The sequence below is a fragment of the Mauremys mutica genome, chromosome 1 (assembly GCF_020497125.1).
Source record: "Mauremys mutica isolate MM-2020 ecotype Southern chromosome 1, ASM2049712v1, whole genome shotgun sequence".
Lineage (NCBI taxonomy): Eukaryota > Metazoa > Chordata > Testudines > Geoemydidae > Mauremys > Mauremys mutica.
In genome coordinates this window covers 254,348,237-254,366,768 of record NC_059072.1, presented here as the reverse complement: position 1 = coordinate 254,366,768, position 18,532 = coordinate 254,348,237, and the positions used below count along the sequence as shown (strand labels likewise).

Genomic DNA, 18,532 nt, shown 5'->3' with positions numbered 1-18,532 from the left:
TGTAGTTATTTTTATTACAAATATTTGCACTGTAAAAATGATAAACAAAAGAAATAGTATTTTTCAGTTCATCTCATATCAGTACTGTAGTGCAATCTCTTTGTCATGAGAGTGCAACTTACAAATGCAGATTTTTTTTTTTTTGGTTTCATAATTGCATTCAAAAACAAAATCACGAAGACATACAAGTTTGTTTACATTTACAGTAGATAATGCTGCCCTCTTCTTATTTACAATATCACCAGAAAGTGAGAACAGGTATTTGCATGACACTTGTGTACCCGGAATTGCAAGGTATTTACGTGCCAGATATGCTAAACATTCGTATGCGCCTTCATGCTTCGACCACCATTCCAGAGGACATGCTTCCATGCTGATAATGCTCATTAAAAAAGCAATGCGTTAATTAAATTTGTGGCTGAACTCGGAGGAGAAATGTATGTCCCCTGCTCTGTTTTACCTACATTCTGCCATATATTTCATGTTATAGCAGTCTCGGATGATGACCCAGCACATGCTGTTCATTTTAAGAACACTTTCACTGCAGATTTGACAAAACGCAAACAAGGTACCCATGTGAGATTTCTAAAGATAGCTACAGCACTCAACCCAAGCTTTATGAATCTGAAGTGCCTTCCAAAATCAGGAGGAGTGAAGCATGCTTTCAGATGTCTTAAAAAAGCAACACTCCAATGCAGAAACTACAGAATCCGAACTACCAAAAAAGAGAATCAACCTTCTGCAGGTGGCATCTGACTCAGAAAATGAAAATGAACATGCATTGGTCCTCACTGCTTTGGATGGTTATTGAACAGAATCTGTCATCAGCATGGATGCACATCCCCTGGAATGGTGGCTGAAGCATGAAGGGACATATGAATCTTTAGCGCATCTGACACACAAATATCTTGTGACGCTGGCTACAACAGTGCCATGAGAATAATTCTTCTCACTTTCAGGTGACATTGTAAACAAGAAGCGGGCAGCATTATCTCCTGCAAATGTAAACAAATTTGTTTGTCTGAGCAATTGGCTTAACGAGAAGTAGGACTGGGTGGACTTGCAGGCTCTAAAATTTTACATTGTTTTATTTTTAACGCAGTTTTTTGTACATAATTCTACTTTTGTAAGTTTAACTTTCATGATAAAGAGAATGCACTACAGGACATTTATTAGGTGAATTGAAATACTATTTTTTTTGTTTTTTTACGGTGCAAATACTTGTAATCAAAAATAAATATAAAGTGAGCACTATACACTTCATATTCTGTGTTGTAATTGAAATAAATATATTTGAAAGTGTAGTAAACATCCAAAAATATTTAAATAAATGTATTCTATTTAACAGGGCAATTAATTATGATTAATTTTTTAATCGCTTGACAGCCCTAAAAGTAATTGAAACTGGCATGATCATGTAGTGTTTTGACAAATAAAATTTTCAGAATTTTGCAGAATTTTAAAATATTGTGCACAGAATTTTTAATTTTTTGATTCAGAATTCTACCAGGAGTACCTTTATGCATGGGTGAGGGCAGAGCTTTTGGTGTATCGCTGGCCTTTTTACATGGGCTTAAACATTTTTTAAGCAATTGCTAGGTGCCTGATATAAAAAATAGAATCAAACTGGTAGAGTTAAGTATGAGATATTAAGGCTTTTCCTCTGTGTTTTGTCTTAATTTACTGCCAAATTGTAAGCCCTTATACGACCACAACACAGAGATACAAATTTGAACAGTATTATAAAAACAGAGATAATTTCCCCAGGATGATATTTTAAGTTGTTTCTGTGTGTCATTTTGTGTTCCTATATATTTGCTTTAGTTCCAACATTTTCCATTTTCATTTTGAAGAGCTTGGCATTCCAACTAACAGAGTTTGGCAGAAGCAACTTCATTTCTCCCATCACCTACAAGCCATCTGTTCATTGTTTTGAGTAGTTTATCCAAAATGTCCCACGTAGCTGTGATATCAGAGGAAACCTGGAGTGAACTACAGAGTCCATATAAACTCCTCTTCTGAATTAATTTTAATTTTTTAATTCATCCAACTCCTAAATGCTTTAAAATCTTTTTTTTCAAAATTCTGGTGAATTTTTGTGATGCTGTAAGTGAGGCAAAATACACCTCAGTCCTGACCTGATGCTATATTGTTATACCCTAATTACAGAAATGTACATTGTGAGGATAAGTACTCAGATACCGTAGTGCTAAGTGCAATATTCACGTCTATATACATAGATAGGTTGAACAGTAAAATAGGCATAAAACATTTGGGTTCAAACCTGTCTTAAATTACAAGTGGAACAAGTTCTTATTTATCACACTTGTAAACTGCAGATTGATCGTCTCTGCACAGGAGAGAGAAGTATAAAGGGTATCACAAACCAGAACTTAGATGTGGGTATGTGCCGCATCTAGATCTAGCCATTGCTGTCAGTTTTCCATAAATGCTAACATTCATGGTGGATTTCTGTTTTACATCAATATTATTCAAGAAACCACTTACATGCAATATCAGAAATGAGGAAAAGCTACCTAGTAGTATAGGAACACTGGCTACTGTACTGCTAACAATAGTCCATCTGATTGCTTAGAAAAAGATTTACTTAAAGGGAAGCTTTGAGTTGTCCACTAAAATATGCTATTGTCTCTTAAACTGTAGCCATCACTTTAATCCTGAACTTTCTTTTAGGCTTCTGGCTCAATTAGATGAAACAGAGATTGCCTTTGATGAATTTTGGGCTAAACATCAACAAAAGCTTGAGCAGTGTGTACAGCTTCGGAATTTTGAACAAACTTTTAGAGAGGTGAGAGTTTCTTGATGGTGTTTTAATATTTTACATTTATGTCACCTCCTTCATTCCCAAAGGATCCAAAAACACTTCCCAGATTATTTACATTCAGCACCCTCTAATCCTTAAGGCAATGTATTTTTTCCCTTACCTATTTATGTATCTTTCACGTGCAATTGAAAGTTTTCTTCCAAACTTTTTTCTTGTACTTGCCTTGGTCTTACATTCCACTATCACAGTATGTACCCTCTGGGCAGTCAATTACTGTCAGTGATACTTCAGGGATTACCATTAGGGTGTGATGTTTGCAGTGTTGTTACAGCCATGTTGGTCCCAGGGTTTGAGAGAGGCAAGGTGGGTGTAATAGTATCTTTTATTGGACCAATGTCTGTTGGTGAAAGAAACAAGCTTTTGAGATACACAGAGCTCTTCTTCAGGTCACTAGGGAATGATAAAAGTAGGAGCCTCGTTGGTTTGAATGCTTCTCTCTAAAGACACAGTGTATTCTCCTTGCAATGTTCTGATCTCCACTGACCAATGGGCACAGCTGTTCAGTGGTTCCTTCCAAACCAGTTCTCATGTAGCAGCATATTATGCTGGCCGTATAGCACTAGTCTTATTACTGAGGCAGTTGAAATCACCCTCTTGGATATACAGTTGTCTCTCATTTCAGGTCAAAGCAGCTTTGAGTATTGCGTCCGAGAGGTTATCTGCTTTCACAGATGTGGGAAACAGCGTTTCACATGTGGAGCACATTCTGAAGGATCTTGCCAACTTTGAAGAAAAATCACATGTATGTTCTTGTAATTTCTCCGTATTTCTTAGTCTACAGTATATTTTTGCTTTTTGGGGAAAAAAAAGTGCAGAATTAGTTGGTGAATATATATTTTATGACCCAGAGCCAAAACTCAGAACTGGATAGAATGAGTGTCTTTTCCTCCCAATGATTAAAACAACCAATGTCATTAAAATTTAGAGCTGATAAGACTATCAAAAACATTAAAAATGTGACTGGCAAACATTTCTAGTGTGGACACACAAATGGAGAACATTTTTTTTCAGTTTCCTTATGTATATTTTGTAGTGGAATAGTTATATCCATATAGATAACCATTGTAAAGCCTTGTGGTTAAGGCACTGGTCTGGGATTCAGGAGATGTGGTTTTGATTCCTGGCTCTGTCACAGCTTTCATATGTGACTTTGAACAAGTCATTTAATCTGTCAGCTCGCCATCTGTAAAATAATGATAGTACTTCTGACTGCACAGGTGTTGAGATTAAATCCATTCATGTTTGTGAAGCACACAAGTACCATATTGAAGAGGAGCACCGAAGTATTTAGACAACTGGAAAGACAGGAAAACACCTTTATTTATTAGACAATGCAACAGTTAACAATTTAATAAATGAAATTATTTGCATAGCAAATAAATGCACTTTTCCATAGCAGAATACATGTTTGAGTTTTATTTTGGGAGCTTTTTAAAGAATGTTAACCCTAACATTCGAACTAAATCTAGTATTTTAAAATTTTTTTGCTTTCTTAGGAATCCTTAGGAAAAGCTAGGGTGCTAGCTTCTCAAGGTGACCAGCTTGTTCAAAACAACCACTATGCTGTGGACTCCATTCTTCCAAAGTGCAATGAGCTCCATCATCTCTGTGATGCATTTGCTACAGAGACAGAAAAGAGGAGAGGTCTTCTTAACAAATCTCTGGAACTGCATAGTCTATTGGAGAAGGTAAATTTTATATGAAATAGTTCTGCTTCCCATCTCACTTGCTAATAATATTGCAAACATGTGATGACCCCATATGTTTGAGAAGTAAATAATGACCAGTAGAGGAAGAATGTTTCCAGTGTAAAACAGGCATTTGCTAATAGGGAGAAAAAAAATCAGAAATCTGACTTTCCCCCCTCACATAGCTGAACATTTTGTAAATGTGTGAAATGTATTCTGCTAACCATTCACTTAAGTGTTTCCACTGATGTGTGTTCTTTCCTGTTTTCGTTGTGTGTTTCCAGTCCATGAGGTGGTGTGATGAAGGCATTTACCTGCTAGCGTCACAGCCTGTAGACAAATGCCAGTCCCAGGACGGCGCAGAATCAGCTTTGCAGGAGATTGAGAAATTCCTGGACACAGGGGCAGACAATAAAATCAAGGAACCGAATAAAGTTTACCAACTATATGAACCCATTCTCAACCAGGACCTAATGGTACCCATAGGATTTATGCATGTGCACATATGTTTACAGTCACTGTTAATTTTAGATTTGGTTTCTTGCAGGGCTGATGTTAATGGTAAACTGCATAGCTGGCCTCCTAGGGCACTGAATTGTTGTTGGCACTTTGATCCTGATTGCTCATTCTACTCACCAACTCCACCTGCAGTAGCAGGTAGCAGCACTGGGGGGCTGCTGGGAACTGCAGCACCAGTATTACTCTAGCCCAGCCCTACTTTTATGTGGACCCAGGACTGCTTTTATTTATTGGGGTATGGAGGAGGAAGGGATGGTCTTCCCCTTTAAAGACTTCCCCTGCAGCAGCCAAGGCCACCCGCTATGACAGCTTTAATATAGGATAGTTAGCAGTTCTACCTCTTCTAGGGCACCGTGCACCAGTGGATGTGACTGGGAGTCACAAGGCAAACATGCCTCTAGCTTGATTGTGTTCCCCCGGCCCCCAACTCCTGCCTCTGGTTTGCTGCCAAATACATCAGGGATATGTAGCAGTGGCCCTAGTTTCTTGGATAGTAGTGTTCAAAAGATATTCTATCAAATGAGTTCTTGTGGTGTGTTACATGTTAGCAAATACTGATTCTGTGACGTGTGTATGCTCTTTAGAAAAATGAATTGTTCTAAATGCAATGTCACTCTCGTGTGTCTCTTACCATTCTTAGCTATTCTATTATGTGATGTAATTAAGTTGTCCTAAATCCTTAAGTGACATAGGAGTATAGGTCCCATTTTCAAAAGTGACTCTGGCACTTAAGAGTCTAAGGCTAGGTCTACGCTTGGGGGTACGGGGGTCGACATAAGATACGCAACTTCAGCTATGCGAATAGTGTACCTGAAGTCAACGTATCTTAGGTCGATTTACCTGGCCGTGAGGACGGCGGTGAGTCGACCGCTGCCACTCCCCCATCGACTCCGTTTCCGCCTCTCGCCGCGGTGGAGTTCCGGAGTCGACGGCAGAGCGATCAGGGATCACTACACTACACTACACTAGACGCGATAAATCGATCCCCGATAGATGGATCACTACCCGCTGATCCAACAGGTAGTGTAGATGTACCCAAAGCTCCACTTACTTTCAATGATGATAAGCTCCTAAGTGCTGAAGTCAGTTTTAAAAATAGGAACTTAGACTCATATGCCACTTACGTACTTTTGAAACATTTACCCTAAATGTGGAAGTTTGAATCAATCATAATTTATTTGATTTCCCTAAATTTACAACCTGGTCAGCAGTGAAATGTTTTGATGGTGATGTACACTAATGTAATTGGAACTAAATATCTCAGTCTGGCATTCTAAATTATATTTTAGTTAGAATGAGGGAAGAATTTCTCTTTAAAGTTTAGAACATTATTTCTACATGTTCCTTTTTATATGCTGTATAAAAGCTGGACATATTGGAGGTTATTGTACCATAAATGACAGCATGTCTTGTAAGTTTATTCAGAATAGTGCTAATTTTATGCTATTTCTACAGGAACATGTGCAAAAAGTTTTTCAAAAGCAGGAAAGCATGGAAGAAATGTTTCAAAAGAGACAAGTGAGCCTTAAAAAACTGGCAGCTAAGCAGACCCGTCCAGTTCAGCCAGTGGCACCAAGACCTGAAGTCTTTGTAAAATCTCCTTGTGTCTCTCCAGGTAAATTGCTGCAAAAAGCTATTAAATCAGGTTCCTGCACTACACCAATGAACTTGAAGAGAATTTAAGTTATTGTCTGTGGTTATACAAAAGACCTCTGTCAAACCTGCTCCAGTTTAACAGCTGCTGTTTGATTCTGTACCAGGTCTTCGAAGAGGCTCTGACTATGTGTCCAACACAGAAGATAACATGCTCCGGAGAATGAACTACAGAAGACTAAAAGTAATTCTGAATTTGTTTTATCTTGATCATTCTCTCCAGTGTGCAAGCGCACACACAGAGGGCTTGGCTACACTTACAAATTTGCAGTGCTGCAGCAGGGTGTGAAAACACACCCTCTCCAACGCTGCAAATTGCGGCGCTGCAAAGCGCCAGTGTGGTCAAAGCCCCAGCGCTGGGAGCGCGGCTTCCAGCGCTGTCCGTTATTCCCCACAGGGAGGTGGAGTACGGACAGCGCTGGGAGAGCTTTCTCCCAGCGCTGGTGCTTTGACTACACTTAGCGCTTCAAAGCGCTACTGCGGCAGCGCTTTGAAGTGCTAAGTGTAGCCACAGCCAGAGAACTAGAGAAAGTCAGTGCTTTGTGAAGTCACAGAACTCAAAGAAACACAGTGAGCCCCAGACGAGAGCTCTGGTAAATCGTGGTGAAAACAGAGTTTCATTTTGTCCTCTAGGTTGGTACCATTTGCCCTGAGATCATTTTTGCTTGGAAGAAAAGCAAAAGCAGAACCTTTCTAAGCTGGTGGGCTGGCTTCCTCTTTTGTGGGACACTCCATTTATCCAAATGTTCTGATGTTCCCCAAGACCATCTGATAAACTTTCATTCTTTTGCCCTTGAATTTGCCTCATAGTTTCCTTCATTGTTAATAGTTGCAGCCTCTGTTATAAATAAAATAATAGTTCCATATGTCAATGGTATAGCAAATAGATTGGAAGTACATTTTCCTATTTTCCCTCTGACATACTTTTTCACGTTGTGTTCCAGAATGAAATGAGTGAAATCCGTCAAAGCAGAGGTGGATCTGTGATGGATGATGAAGAAAACCTAGCTGTGTTACGAAGGTGGGTACAGCTTGGTAGACAACAGCCAGCATGTTATTCTGATTGGACTGATCAAGGTCTACCATTACCATTTGGTTCAGCAGATTCACATGACTATGATGTAGCCATGGAAGTGCGTAAAATGGACTTCCATCTTGCATGGTCCCTTACAAGTTGTCTTCCTTCAGCAAGAGTGATATGGGAGGATTTAGATTTCTTAAACTCCTCAAAATTGCATATTCCAGCCTCATTCGTGATTGGTTTTGTGCTCTGCTTTCTTCAACCAGCTGTATAAACCTTCTGTAAAAGCATACCTTCGACTGCACATTGAGCATGACACCCCCAGCATTGCAGTTGTCATCTTCTCCCCTGGCGCAAGACTGCAACTTGCTGAGATTGTTTAAGTATCACCTTATTTATGACAAGATTAAATCAACAGATATTAAGACGATGCTGTAACTTTTGAAAAGTGAACCTTAAGAAAACTGTTTAGTTTTACGTTTGGTTACGATTCAGAAGAGCATCTGAGCTTTCATGGGTTTCTCTGAATCAAGCCTCCAGACCAGGGATTAGCAAGCTTTGGCACATGGCCTGCCAGGGTAAGCACCCTGGCATGCCGGGCCGGTTAGTTTACCCTCTGCATCCGCAGGTTCGGCCGATTACGGCTCCCATTGGCCGCGGTTCACCGTCCCAGGTCAATGGGGGCTGCGGGAAGCGGCGCGGGCTGAGGGATGTGCTGGCCGTGTCTTCCCGCAGCCTCCATTGATTGCTTACCCTGGCGAGCCACATGCCAAAGATTGCCGATCCCTGCTCCAGACTTGTGGAAGGTAATCTAAGCTAGTGAAAGTGAATCAGTTGTGCTCTGTGGGCTACATTGGACGATATTTTCCCATTTTTAGTCTGCAGATTGTATTTTGGTTGTACCATGTACCTAATGTTACTTCCTCCAGGCCAACTTTCCATGATAAATGCATTAGTGAAAGGGGATTTTAAAGTTTCAGTTCAGATAGGAGTTAGAGGTTTGAATAGTTATCAAGCCTTAAATAAACTACCAAAGGTTTTGGTCACCATACTTCGCAATTTTCAGATGATTTTTCCTGAAATTTGTGTGGCTGGTTGATGTGTGTTTAAACTGAAGAACAAATGTGTAAAAACTGGCCATCAATACATTTAGGCTGGAAATTAGAAGAAGGTTTCTAAGCATGAGGAGTGAGTTTCTGAACAGCCTCCTGGTAGGAGTTGTGGGCAGCAAGCAACTTAATCAGTTTTAGGAGTGAGATTGACAAATTTGAGTGGGACTGTATGATGGGTTTGCTTGTGGTAGTAGGGCTCAGCAGACCTGGGGGTCACTTCCAGTTCATGTTGTTTGTTCCTAAAATCTGATTCTTCAGGACTTCAGCTAGTCCCCTGCAGGGGTCAGGAAAGGTTCCCCTTGCCCCAGTGTATTCTGGTGGGTGTTTTTCTCCTTCCTGTGAAGCATTAGAGATGGCCACTGCTGGAGATGGGGCACTGGATTGGGTGAGCCAGTGCTCTGAGGTGGTGCTGAGAATTCTCTCAGGTGCTTGGCTGGCTAGTTCTTGCTCACATGCTCAGGCTCACGTGCTGAGCATATGTGGGATCACGAAAGAATTTCTCCCAATTTTCTGCCTGACCTAATGGTCTGGTCTCCTATGGACTGTGGTGCTTTGTTCTAATTTTGGCTCTTGGGTGTGATGTTAGTGGCCTGTGATATACAAAGGTCAGACTATATGAGCTGTCAGTCCCTTCTGGCCTTAAACCCTATCTTGGGGAAATCTCAAGGAAGTCCCTCGTATTCCTTTGTCCACATCACAGAACCACCATATGAATTCCAAAATTAGTAATCTTGGTCCGGTACAGATCTGGGGTTGGCGTAGCAGGGTTTGCAGACTGAACTGTATTGGCTCACCGATCTGAAAAACCCTTCATTATAGCCGACTCTAGCCATCACAGTTCCATGTGTTCACGAGCATGTGACACTTCACTCACCCAAAACCATAGGGAGGAAAAGAAATCCATGTTAACTGTGGGAAACAAATGTGACAGAGACATGGCATGATATTTCTTCATCATATGCCATAAATACTGATGCATAAAATGGCTTGAATATCAAATGACCAACTGAATTTAAAATGTAAAAATCTATCTTCAGTAGCACATTGCAGCTCTGACTCCAGCTCCTGCAGCACTTGAAAATGAAGCAGAACTCAGGCTTAGCACATTTGATGTCACAATCTGCTGCCTCAGTATATAATCTTCTGATTTAAACAGCATCCACCACCCCTCCCATTTTTGGGAAAGACATCTTGACATAAAATATGGATATGCAAATATATATGATATTTATATTCAGCATTAATTGTGTCTGTAAAATAGGCTAATGAATCTCCTTATAAAATTCCTTAGTCTGTGAAATTAACAGTCCTTTCTTAATTATCTCTGTTAACAGCCATGTAATTAATGAACTTATTGAAACTGAACGAGCATATGTGGAAGAACTTCTTTGTGTTCTTGAGGTAAGTCTATTTATCCATATATCTGTTGGTGGAGCTACTCATCTGAGGAGCCGACACCTTCAGTAGTTTATCCTTTAATTAATAAATTCTAGCAAATGTACAATACAAAAAAAACCTTGTTTGCCCTATGTATTATCTGTCTGGAAATCATTTTGGGTGGACTGCCCCAGTGTCCCCAGGGCTTAGGGAATAGCAGTGATGGTCTAAAGCCACCTTTGCATTCTCCCCTCCTGAACTATGCTCGGTGATTAGACCAGAGAATCTGGCTCATAGTGCCCAGTGGATAATGTCTACATTTGAAAGTCAGACTTAAAACAACTTTGCATGCATTTTTGTATGTGTTAAAATGCTAAAGGACAGGATCTGCAATGATTTTTATTACCTGCAGTAGCGTTATAAATGTGGGTGAGCAAGAACAGTCGTCTGAAATATCGGTGTTTAAGGTTGCATAGACACTATAGCTAGCTTTATACATTTCAACTGATAGTTTCAAAGAGTTACGAAAAAATTGCAAATTACATACGAATAAATGATGTGGAAATATGCTAGTTTTGCCTTGAATGCGGTGATTGTGTAAACTTAGTTGCATTCTTATTTAACAAGAACATTCAGTAATTCTTCAAATTAACTCTTTAGAGATTATGAATGTTTGTGTACAATCCTTCTGAGCATTTGTTTTGATAGCAGTCAAAAAGAGCAATGTTGGAAGTGTTAACATTACATAATTGATGCAGAAATCTTCTGTGTTATTGGCTGCTAGCAGACTGATTTGTGGAAGGGAGACAGGTGTTGGAACTAATTAATCTGCCTCTCTCCATGTCACAGGGGTATGCGTCAGAGATGGACAACCCTTTAATGATGCATCTCATTTCACCAGGGCTCCTAAATAAGAAGGATATTTTGTTTGGGAATATGGAAGAAATTTATCACTTTCACAACAGGTTAGTGTTTGTGTTCAATCAAAAAAGCTGAGAGTGAATGGGTGGGTGAGGGTAAGAGAACGAATGTTTTCAGTTATGTTATACCATTTTATGTAGTACTGCTTGGGTGAGGGAGGGGTCTCAGATTTTTTTAATCATATTAAAGGATGCTGACTTAGTCCATCCTCAGTATCTGATACATTTAAATCCATATTGCATAGGAAAAAGAAGGCAAAGTACCTAAGGGAGACAAGGAACCTTGCATAGAGCTGTGTGAAGCTATCTAATATCTGCAAAAAGCATAAAACAACCAGTGTTTTGCTGTGTGCAGTCTGTCCTTTCACTCACCCAATTAATGGAGGAAGTTAAACAGTTTCAAATATAATACAAACTGTCTTGCAACCATTACAAAGTTGCTGTCGTTACTCCATAATAACATGACCGATCCCTGGATATGGGTCTTTTCTTCCTGCCACTAAGTATTAACTTCTTGCCTCAGCCACTAACCATTTTATCCCAACCTTGATATTCTTCTGTATGGTGATGGCTGCTGAATTTACACTCTATTAGGGAAATTGACCTTTCACAGGAGTTTGAATTAATGGCTACTGTTTAGCAGATCTTCCCCCACAGGGCAGAATTGGAACTGGTATCGGAAAGATAAAAATATAATTTAATAAGTTAAGTATGAAGGACAATTGTTACATTCCTTATACAGTCATGTAGGATTTGGCCAACAATTTTGATTAGAAAATTGCCAACATGTGATCAAGTTAGGTTTTTTTTTTAAAGTAGTTTCACATACGATACTTGCCCTTGGGCCAATGTATGTGGTTTTACAATCACAGTTTTCTATTTCTTTAAATGTTTTTCTCACTCTTTTTGGGTGAAAAGTCCAACACAATGTGAAACTATCTAGAGGAAATAGCACAAAATGCTGCCAGATGCACAAAGTAAACAAACGGAAAACATTTTTCTCCAATCCCATTCAGTTATAGTAATCTTCTGTACCATTTCTAACAGTAGGTTAAACAAAAATTTCAGAAATGTAGTTTTTAAATTGGTGTCCCTTTCAAATAATGAGATGGGTGAGCATGTTTAGTTTTGTAGTACAGGTTGAACCTCTCTAGTCCAGCACCCTCAGGAATTTGCCGAACCATGGGAGGTCAATGCAGAGTGCCAGCGGGTCTCCATAGGCATGGGAAGTAGGGTGCGGTGGGGTGATACAACACCCCCAGGCTTTGCGCCCAGCATTGCCCCCCCACCTGGGGGACCCGCTGCCACCCAGCGTCCTGGCTGCTGGCCCCAGGTCCCAGCCACTGGCCCCATGTCTTCCAGGGTCCCAGCTGCCAGCCCCAGGTCCTCCCCCTCCCTCCTGGAGCTTGAACGCTCTGAATCTGCTGTTTGTGGCGCTCTGAAAGCACTGGGAGGGAGGAGGAAGAGTTGGTAAGCGCGGAGCCACTGGCATGCAAGAGGCGCAGACGGAGGGGGGCAGAAGGGGGAGCTTGGTGCCGGTGGATGCTCTGCACCCACTAATTTTTCCCCGTGAGTGCTCCAGCCCCAGAGCACCCACAGAATCGGCACCTATGCCGGACCATGAATTTTGCCAGACCAGAGAGTGCCAGAATAGAGAGGTTCAACCTATACAATATTACAGCTCTGATGTTTCCTAAAGTTTAGAAAATGAATTCTATGGAGAAAGCCTAAGGAAGTCTACGTTATTACAACTGTTTTTTATTTAGGGTATTTTGTCATGTGACCTAACAAAGTTATCTTCTTTGTAGAATATTCTTGAAAGAACTAGAAAATTACATAGAATACCCAGAGCTGGTGGGAAGGTGTTTTCTGGAAAGGGTATGTATCATGTATACAGTGCGTTTTACTAGACCGGGGTGGGCAAACTTTTTGTCCCGAGGGCCACATCTGGGCATGGAAGTTTTATGGTGGGCCATGAATGCCCACAAAATTTGGGATTAGGGAGTGAGGGCTCCAGCTGGGGGTGTGGGCTCTTGGGTGGGGGCAGAAATGAGGAGTTCAGGGTAAGGGAGGGGGCTTGGGCAAGGGGTGAGGGGGAGGATGGTTAGGGCTCCGGGGTGGAGCTGGGGATGAGCGGTTGAGGGTGCAGGAGCATGCTCCTGGGACTGAGGGGTTTGGAGGGCAGGAGGGAGATCAGAGCTGGGTCGGGAGGTTGGGGGACAGGAGGGGGTCGGGGTGGTCCTTGTGGTCATTTAATGCCATTTATCATTCTGGAACTGAGACTGTGATGATACTCCCTCGTAGGGAAGTCATAGTGCCAAATTCAGGCCTTGTAAATGTAACCCAGCTCTGAGGTCTGGCTGCAGCCTTCTCCATTTTCTCCTCAGGGTTCTTGGTTCACCTACAAGGCCACCACCCAAGGAAACCCATCATAGTGAAGAGAACATAAATGGGCTTTAGATGCTGTAGTGAATGAGCCAGTCCACTAGAGGCCCATTGTGGTATTTCAGGAGCACTCCCCTCTAAAGGGGTTACATAAAAATAGGCGCAATGCCATTGTAATTTACTGAGTGCCCAGACTAAAATTGGGCCATTGTTTGCTGCAGCCATTAATACTTTATAATGCATTTGTGAGGGTTTTTTACAATAGTATTTTTCTTTGTAAATGAGGACAAATATCCATTTTTAAAATCGATGCAAATTCTTCAACTCAGAGGTCAGAATTGAATGACCCATTAACTGTTCCACTGAATGAGCCAACATGCCTTTTAAAGCAGAGGTGGGCAAACAATGGCCTGCGGGCCACATGCGGCCTGCAGGACCATTCTGCCCAGCCCTTGAGCTCCTGGCCGGGGCAGGAGTTCTGGGGGGCAGTCAGGGGACAGGGAGCAGGGGCAGTTGGATGGGGCAGAGGTTCTGGGGGTGGTCAGGGGACGGGGGGGGTTGGATAGGTGTGGGGTCCTTGAGGGGCCTATCAGTGGGCGGGGGTGTGGATAGGGGTCAGGGCAGTCAGGGGACTGGGAGCAGGGGAGTTGGATAGGGGGTGGGGTCCTGGGGGCGGTTAGGGATGTGGGGTCCCAGGAGGGGGCAGTTAGGGGACAAGAAGCAGGGGGGTTTGGATGGGGGGGGCAGTCAGGGAGTGGGAAGTGGGAGGGGTTGGATAGGGGGTGGGGGCCAGGCTATTTGGGGAGGCACAACCTTTCCTATCCAGCCCTCCATACAGTTTTGCAACCCAAATGTGGCCCTCAGGCCAAAAAGTTTGCCCACCCCTGTTTTAAAGCATTGAAATGTTAGCTAACATAGTGATCCATGTGGGTGAATGTTTTCAATGCTATTATAGTTACACATGTGACTTAAAGCAGTTGTTTAACACCAGCGTTTGCTCCCAGAATAGTGGGCTAGACTCCATAAGTCCATAAGTGTTGCTTTTAAATATATGAATAGGTTTGCTTGATTTAAAGACTAGCTTCTTCCCCAAGTTAAACCCAAACATGATATTCAGGATGCTTGCCACAAAGAAACTGGGCTATCTCCACAGGGGAAATAGAAAACAAGAGAGTAGAGCTGGTAAATACTACAATAAAAAAACTAATAGCAAATATTCATTAAAATAAAAACTTGCATTTGCTTTCATAATATTCACAACCTGTAGCACTTTTGGTCAGAAAATGAAACTCACTACTCTGCAGAGGGCCAATATAAAGCCTATGTAACATGTAAGCCCCATTTAAACTATTTAGAGGGCTAAAGTAGAACTTAGGCTTTGTCTTGGCCCTCTCTACAGGGGCAAATTTGACCCAGAAGATGATAGGTTCATAAATGCCTATGTGAATATAACACAAACTTTTCTCTACTTTAAAAAGTTTCAATCGTACAGTCAGGGAGCAGAAATAATACCACATGGCTTATGTGATCAGACATACCCTTGAATAACAAATAGTAAAACCCAATGAAGACATTGACTAATGCACAACCAGTTGGGTGATTTAATGTACAAATTCATCAAATTCAGATCTGTACGCAGATAACTCCCAAACAGAAAAACTGCAAAAGTATTTGAATAAATTATGTGCTACAAAGACTTTGCCCCACTCCACAGGAGTATACCACATGAGTCTATTGATGGCAGTAGCACTGATTATTTCTGGATGGATAGCAAAGGTTTGTGATGGATTAGCCATCAGCAGCATTTACCACCTGGATGCAGCTGGTGACATAGCAACCTACCTCTAAAGAGCACCTCTCTATTTTATTACTGTTTGCTTATACTTATGGTTACTATTATAATACTATAGAGACTTATTTCTTTTTAATATATTAGTTTAAGTAAGGGATTTATATATATATGGCTTGTACACGAAGTCAGCTTTACAATGAAACACAGGGTGCCCTGGCACGGCCCCCCACAACAACAGGGGGCCCCAGGGCCGGGCATCTGCAGGGGCAGAAGCTTGGTTCTGCTGGTCCTGGGGTTCTGCACCGACCGGCAGCCAAGCTCTCCCCTCCCCCGCCTCTTCCCCTGAGCATGCTGTGTTCCCACCCCTTCCCCTCCCAGCGCTTCCCCCACCGTCGAAGAGCTGTTTGCTGGGAGCACCCCCATGATCCCAGCCCCCTGCCCTGACATCTGCACCCCCTCAGACCTCTCCCAGCCCCATGCCCACCCTGACTCCTGCACTCCCCACATCCCCACCCTGAGCACCAAATGGGAGCTCCTGCACACTCCCCACACATTCCCACCTGCACCCCTCACACCAAATGGGAGCTTCCCCAGGTAAGCGCTCCACGCCCCAACCCTGAGCCCCCTCCTGCACCCTAACTCCCTTCCAGACCCTGAACCCCCAGTCCTGACCCCTGGACTCCTGCACCCCCTCGCACACCTCCAGCCCCCTGCCCTCCCTGACTCCTGCACATCCCCACCTGCACTCCCCACACCAAACGGGAGCTGTCCCAGGTAAGTGCTCCACACCCCAACCTCCTTCCCCAGCCCTGAGCCTCCTCTCACACCCTAAATCCTGGCCAGACCCCGCATCCCAATGTTTTTTACCTTTAATAAAGTGCTCTTATCCAAAGCGCTTTACAATAGTTAGCTAATGGTACAAACAATATTTGGAAAAATCATTGTGGTCCGCCAAGACTCCCAGCGATTTTCAAGTGGTCTGTGGAAAAATAAGTTAGACTACAAAAACAATCAAGGTACCTCACTTTATTTTCATTTATTTCCTATTACATGTAGGAGGAGGAAGAATTTAAAAAATGAAAAAGTGGGGCGGGGGGGAGATAAGAGAGAAGATCCTTTTTCTTGGCTGGGTCCCAAGGAAGGGCCCCAAAAATGAAACTGAGCACAGGGCCCCACTAACTCTAAGTCCGCCACTGCTTGTCCATATTTAACAGACATTTAAACTGAAGCAAGAATTAACAAGAAAATGTTGTTTTGAAATTCTGCAATACAATGTGCAAATTCATAATATCCTTTAAAATGATAGTGAATATTTTAACAATATTTTTTGTCAATAAAGTTCCAGGGAATTTTACTGTTGTTTGTCTTGGTTTTTCTTAGTCTCATAAGCAGGCATTCCTAAGAATTGTAAGTACTTTTTAGTAAAAGCTCAGCACTTGAATTCACAACAACCTTTTCCCCCAAATTCAGATGGAAGATTTCCAGATTTATGAAAAATACTGTCAAAATAAGCCCCGATCTGAAAGCTTATGGAGGCAGTTTTCAGACTCTGCATTTTTTCAGGTATATTTATTTATTTCTTCAAAATATTTGTATTTGTAAATTGATATATTTTCTCAATGTTTCTAAGGCTGAAAGAAGAAAGATTTATATATTAATGAAGTGCTAAATTCATTTTAGGAATGTCAGAGGAAACTTGATCACAAGCTGAGTTTGGATTCCTACTTACTGAAACCTGTTCAGAGAATAACCAAATACCAGTTACTGCTGAAGGTAAGGGAGACAGAGTGGTATTCATGCTTATGCTTTTGAAGGTTGCACACTTTTAAAAATTACATTTTGTAATTGTGTGTCACTACTTGTCTCATCCTACCCAGAGAAAAGCCCGAAAGACAGCAGAAATAAGAACATACGTGTACTTTCAAGTCATGAAGGCTGATGGACAGATCCCAGTCTGCCATCTTCTTGTTCCCTTCTCTTGTTTCTCTGATTCTAAAAGCAGGAAATGGGCAAACTAGTGTTTCTGTATATAGTCTTTGCTTAACAGTTGCTTTTGCCTTTATTCTCCCTCTGGGTAGACAGAAGGAGGACTAGGACAAATAGACGTGCAAGGAATACTTCCCATTTGCTTAAAACTTGTGACCATTGGAGGAATTTGCACTATGGGCTCCAAAATGTGCTCAGAAAAATATCTCTGTAGTTAAATAGAAACTCTCCAAGACAATGCAGAGGGATACATTTCAGGTATCAAGTACTTCTTAATTGACACCCACGGTATTTTTTAGAAAATATATGATAATGTTGAATTTTATAGTTTTATATTAGAAGCCTGAAATTTTTGAAAATGCTACACCAAATTTCCAAACATTTAAGACATGTCTGGTTTTTTTCATCATAAATTATTTAATGGACATTCAAGACCTAACCTTTTCCATGCATGTAGATTACTTGTTTTAACAAATGCTTCACACACAAGCAAGTTAAGATTCCAAAACTAGTTTTTAAAATTATAGTACACTAATTATTTAAAAATAACATTTGGATCAAATTTGCCCTGGGCACAAATCCATTGAAGTTTATCAAGCTATAACAGGGATGAATTTTGCTGACTGTTTAAATATGAAGAGTGGAATAATCAAATGATTTCAGAAGTCTCTCTTAAAATATCCTTAATTCCTGCAATCTGACCTGCCTGAGTGAACCCTAATTCCTATGTGATCTCCCCCTGAAGTTAGTGGAGCACCACATGGGCTACATGGATCAAACTGCAGGACTGGTGCCATAGAAAAGAAAAGAGCATCTTCACTTACATTGTAAAGTCTTTGGTGAAGAACTTCCTCCTTGTTACGTTTTTGGGCAGTGCCTAGCACAATGGAGCTTCAATCTGTGACCAGGGCTCCAGTCCGCAATATAAATAATAACAGCTTAAAATGAGCATGACCTATACTTCAGTTTTAGAGCTAGGTAACAATAGAAAGATTTTCCACAAAAATTCATGCCAATTTTCCACCGTTTTAATAGTAACGGTTTGCAAGATTGGGCTGCATAAGCCGCATTTACAGAGATTTACCTACTTTATCATTTACTAATGTTTGTAAAGTGCTCTAAGTGTGAATTGTTAAGTCCTGTCAGTGGTAGAGGTTAGAAGTAGAATTTAGACCCTTCCGACTCCCAGCCTTATATTTAATCCACTGCCATGTGGCTTTTAGAGATTCCCATC

The 18,532-nt window shown here is 41.4% G+C and overlaps 1 protein-coding gene across 1 annotated transcript in view; it reads left to right on the top strand.

The window, feature by feature from the left end:
- MCF2L (MCF.2 cell line derived transforming sequence like) overlaps positions 1 to 18,532 on the top strand; it is a 251,780-nt gene that overhangs the window by 215,272 nt on the left and 17,976 nt on the right. Inside the window, exons 10-21 of the mRNA XM_045007516.1 lie at positions 2,695 to 2,809; positions 3,468 to 3,587; positions 4,342 to 4,533; positions 4,818 to 5,009; positions 6,508 to 6,667; positions 6,813 to 6,889; positions 7,650 to 7,726; positions 10,173 to 10,239; positions 11,065 to 11,180; positions 12,944 to 13,013; positions 16,783 to 16,875; positions 16,993 to 17,085. Coding sequence (XP_044863451.1) covers positions 2,695 to 2,809; positions 3,468 to 3,587; positions 4,342 to 4,533; positions 4,818 to 5,009; positions 6,508 to 6,667; positions 6,813 to 6,889; positions 7,650 to 7,726; positions 10,173 to 10,239; positions 11,065 to 11,180; positions 12,944 to 13,013; positions 16,783 to 16,875; positions 16,993 to 17,085 — 1,372 coding nt within the window. The remainder of the gene's footprint in view (positions 1 to 2,694; positions 2,810 to 3,467; positions 3,588 to 4,341; positions 4,534 to 4,817; positions 5,010 to 6,507; positions 6,668 to 6,812; positions 6,890 to 7,649; positions 7,727 to 10,172; positions 10,240 to 11,064; positions 11,181 to 12,943; positions 13,014 to 16,782; positions 16,876 to 16,992; positions 17,086 to 18,532) is intronic.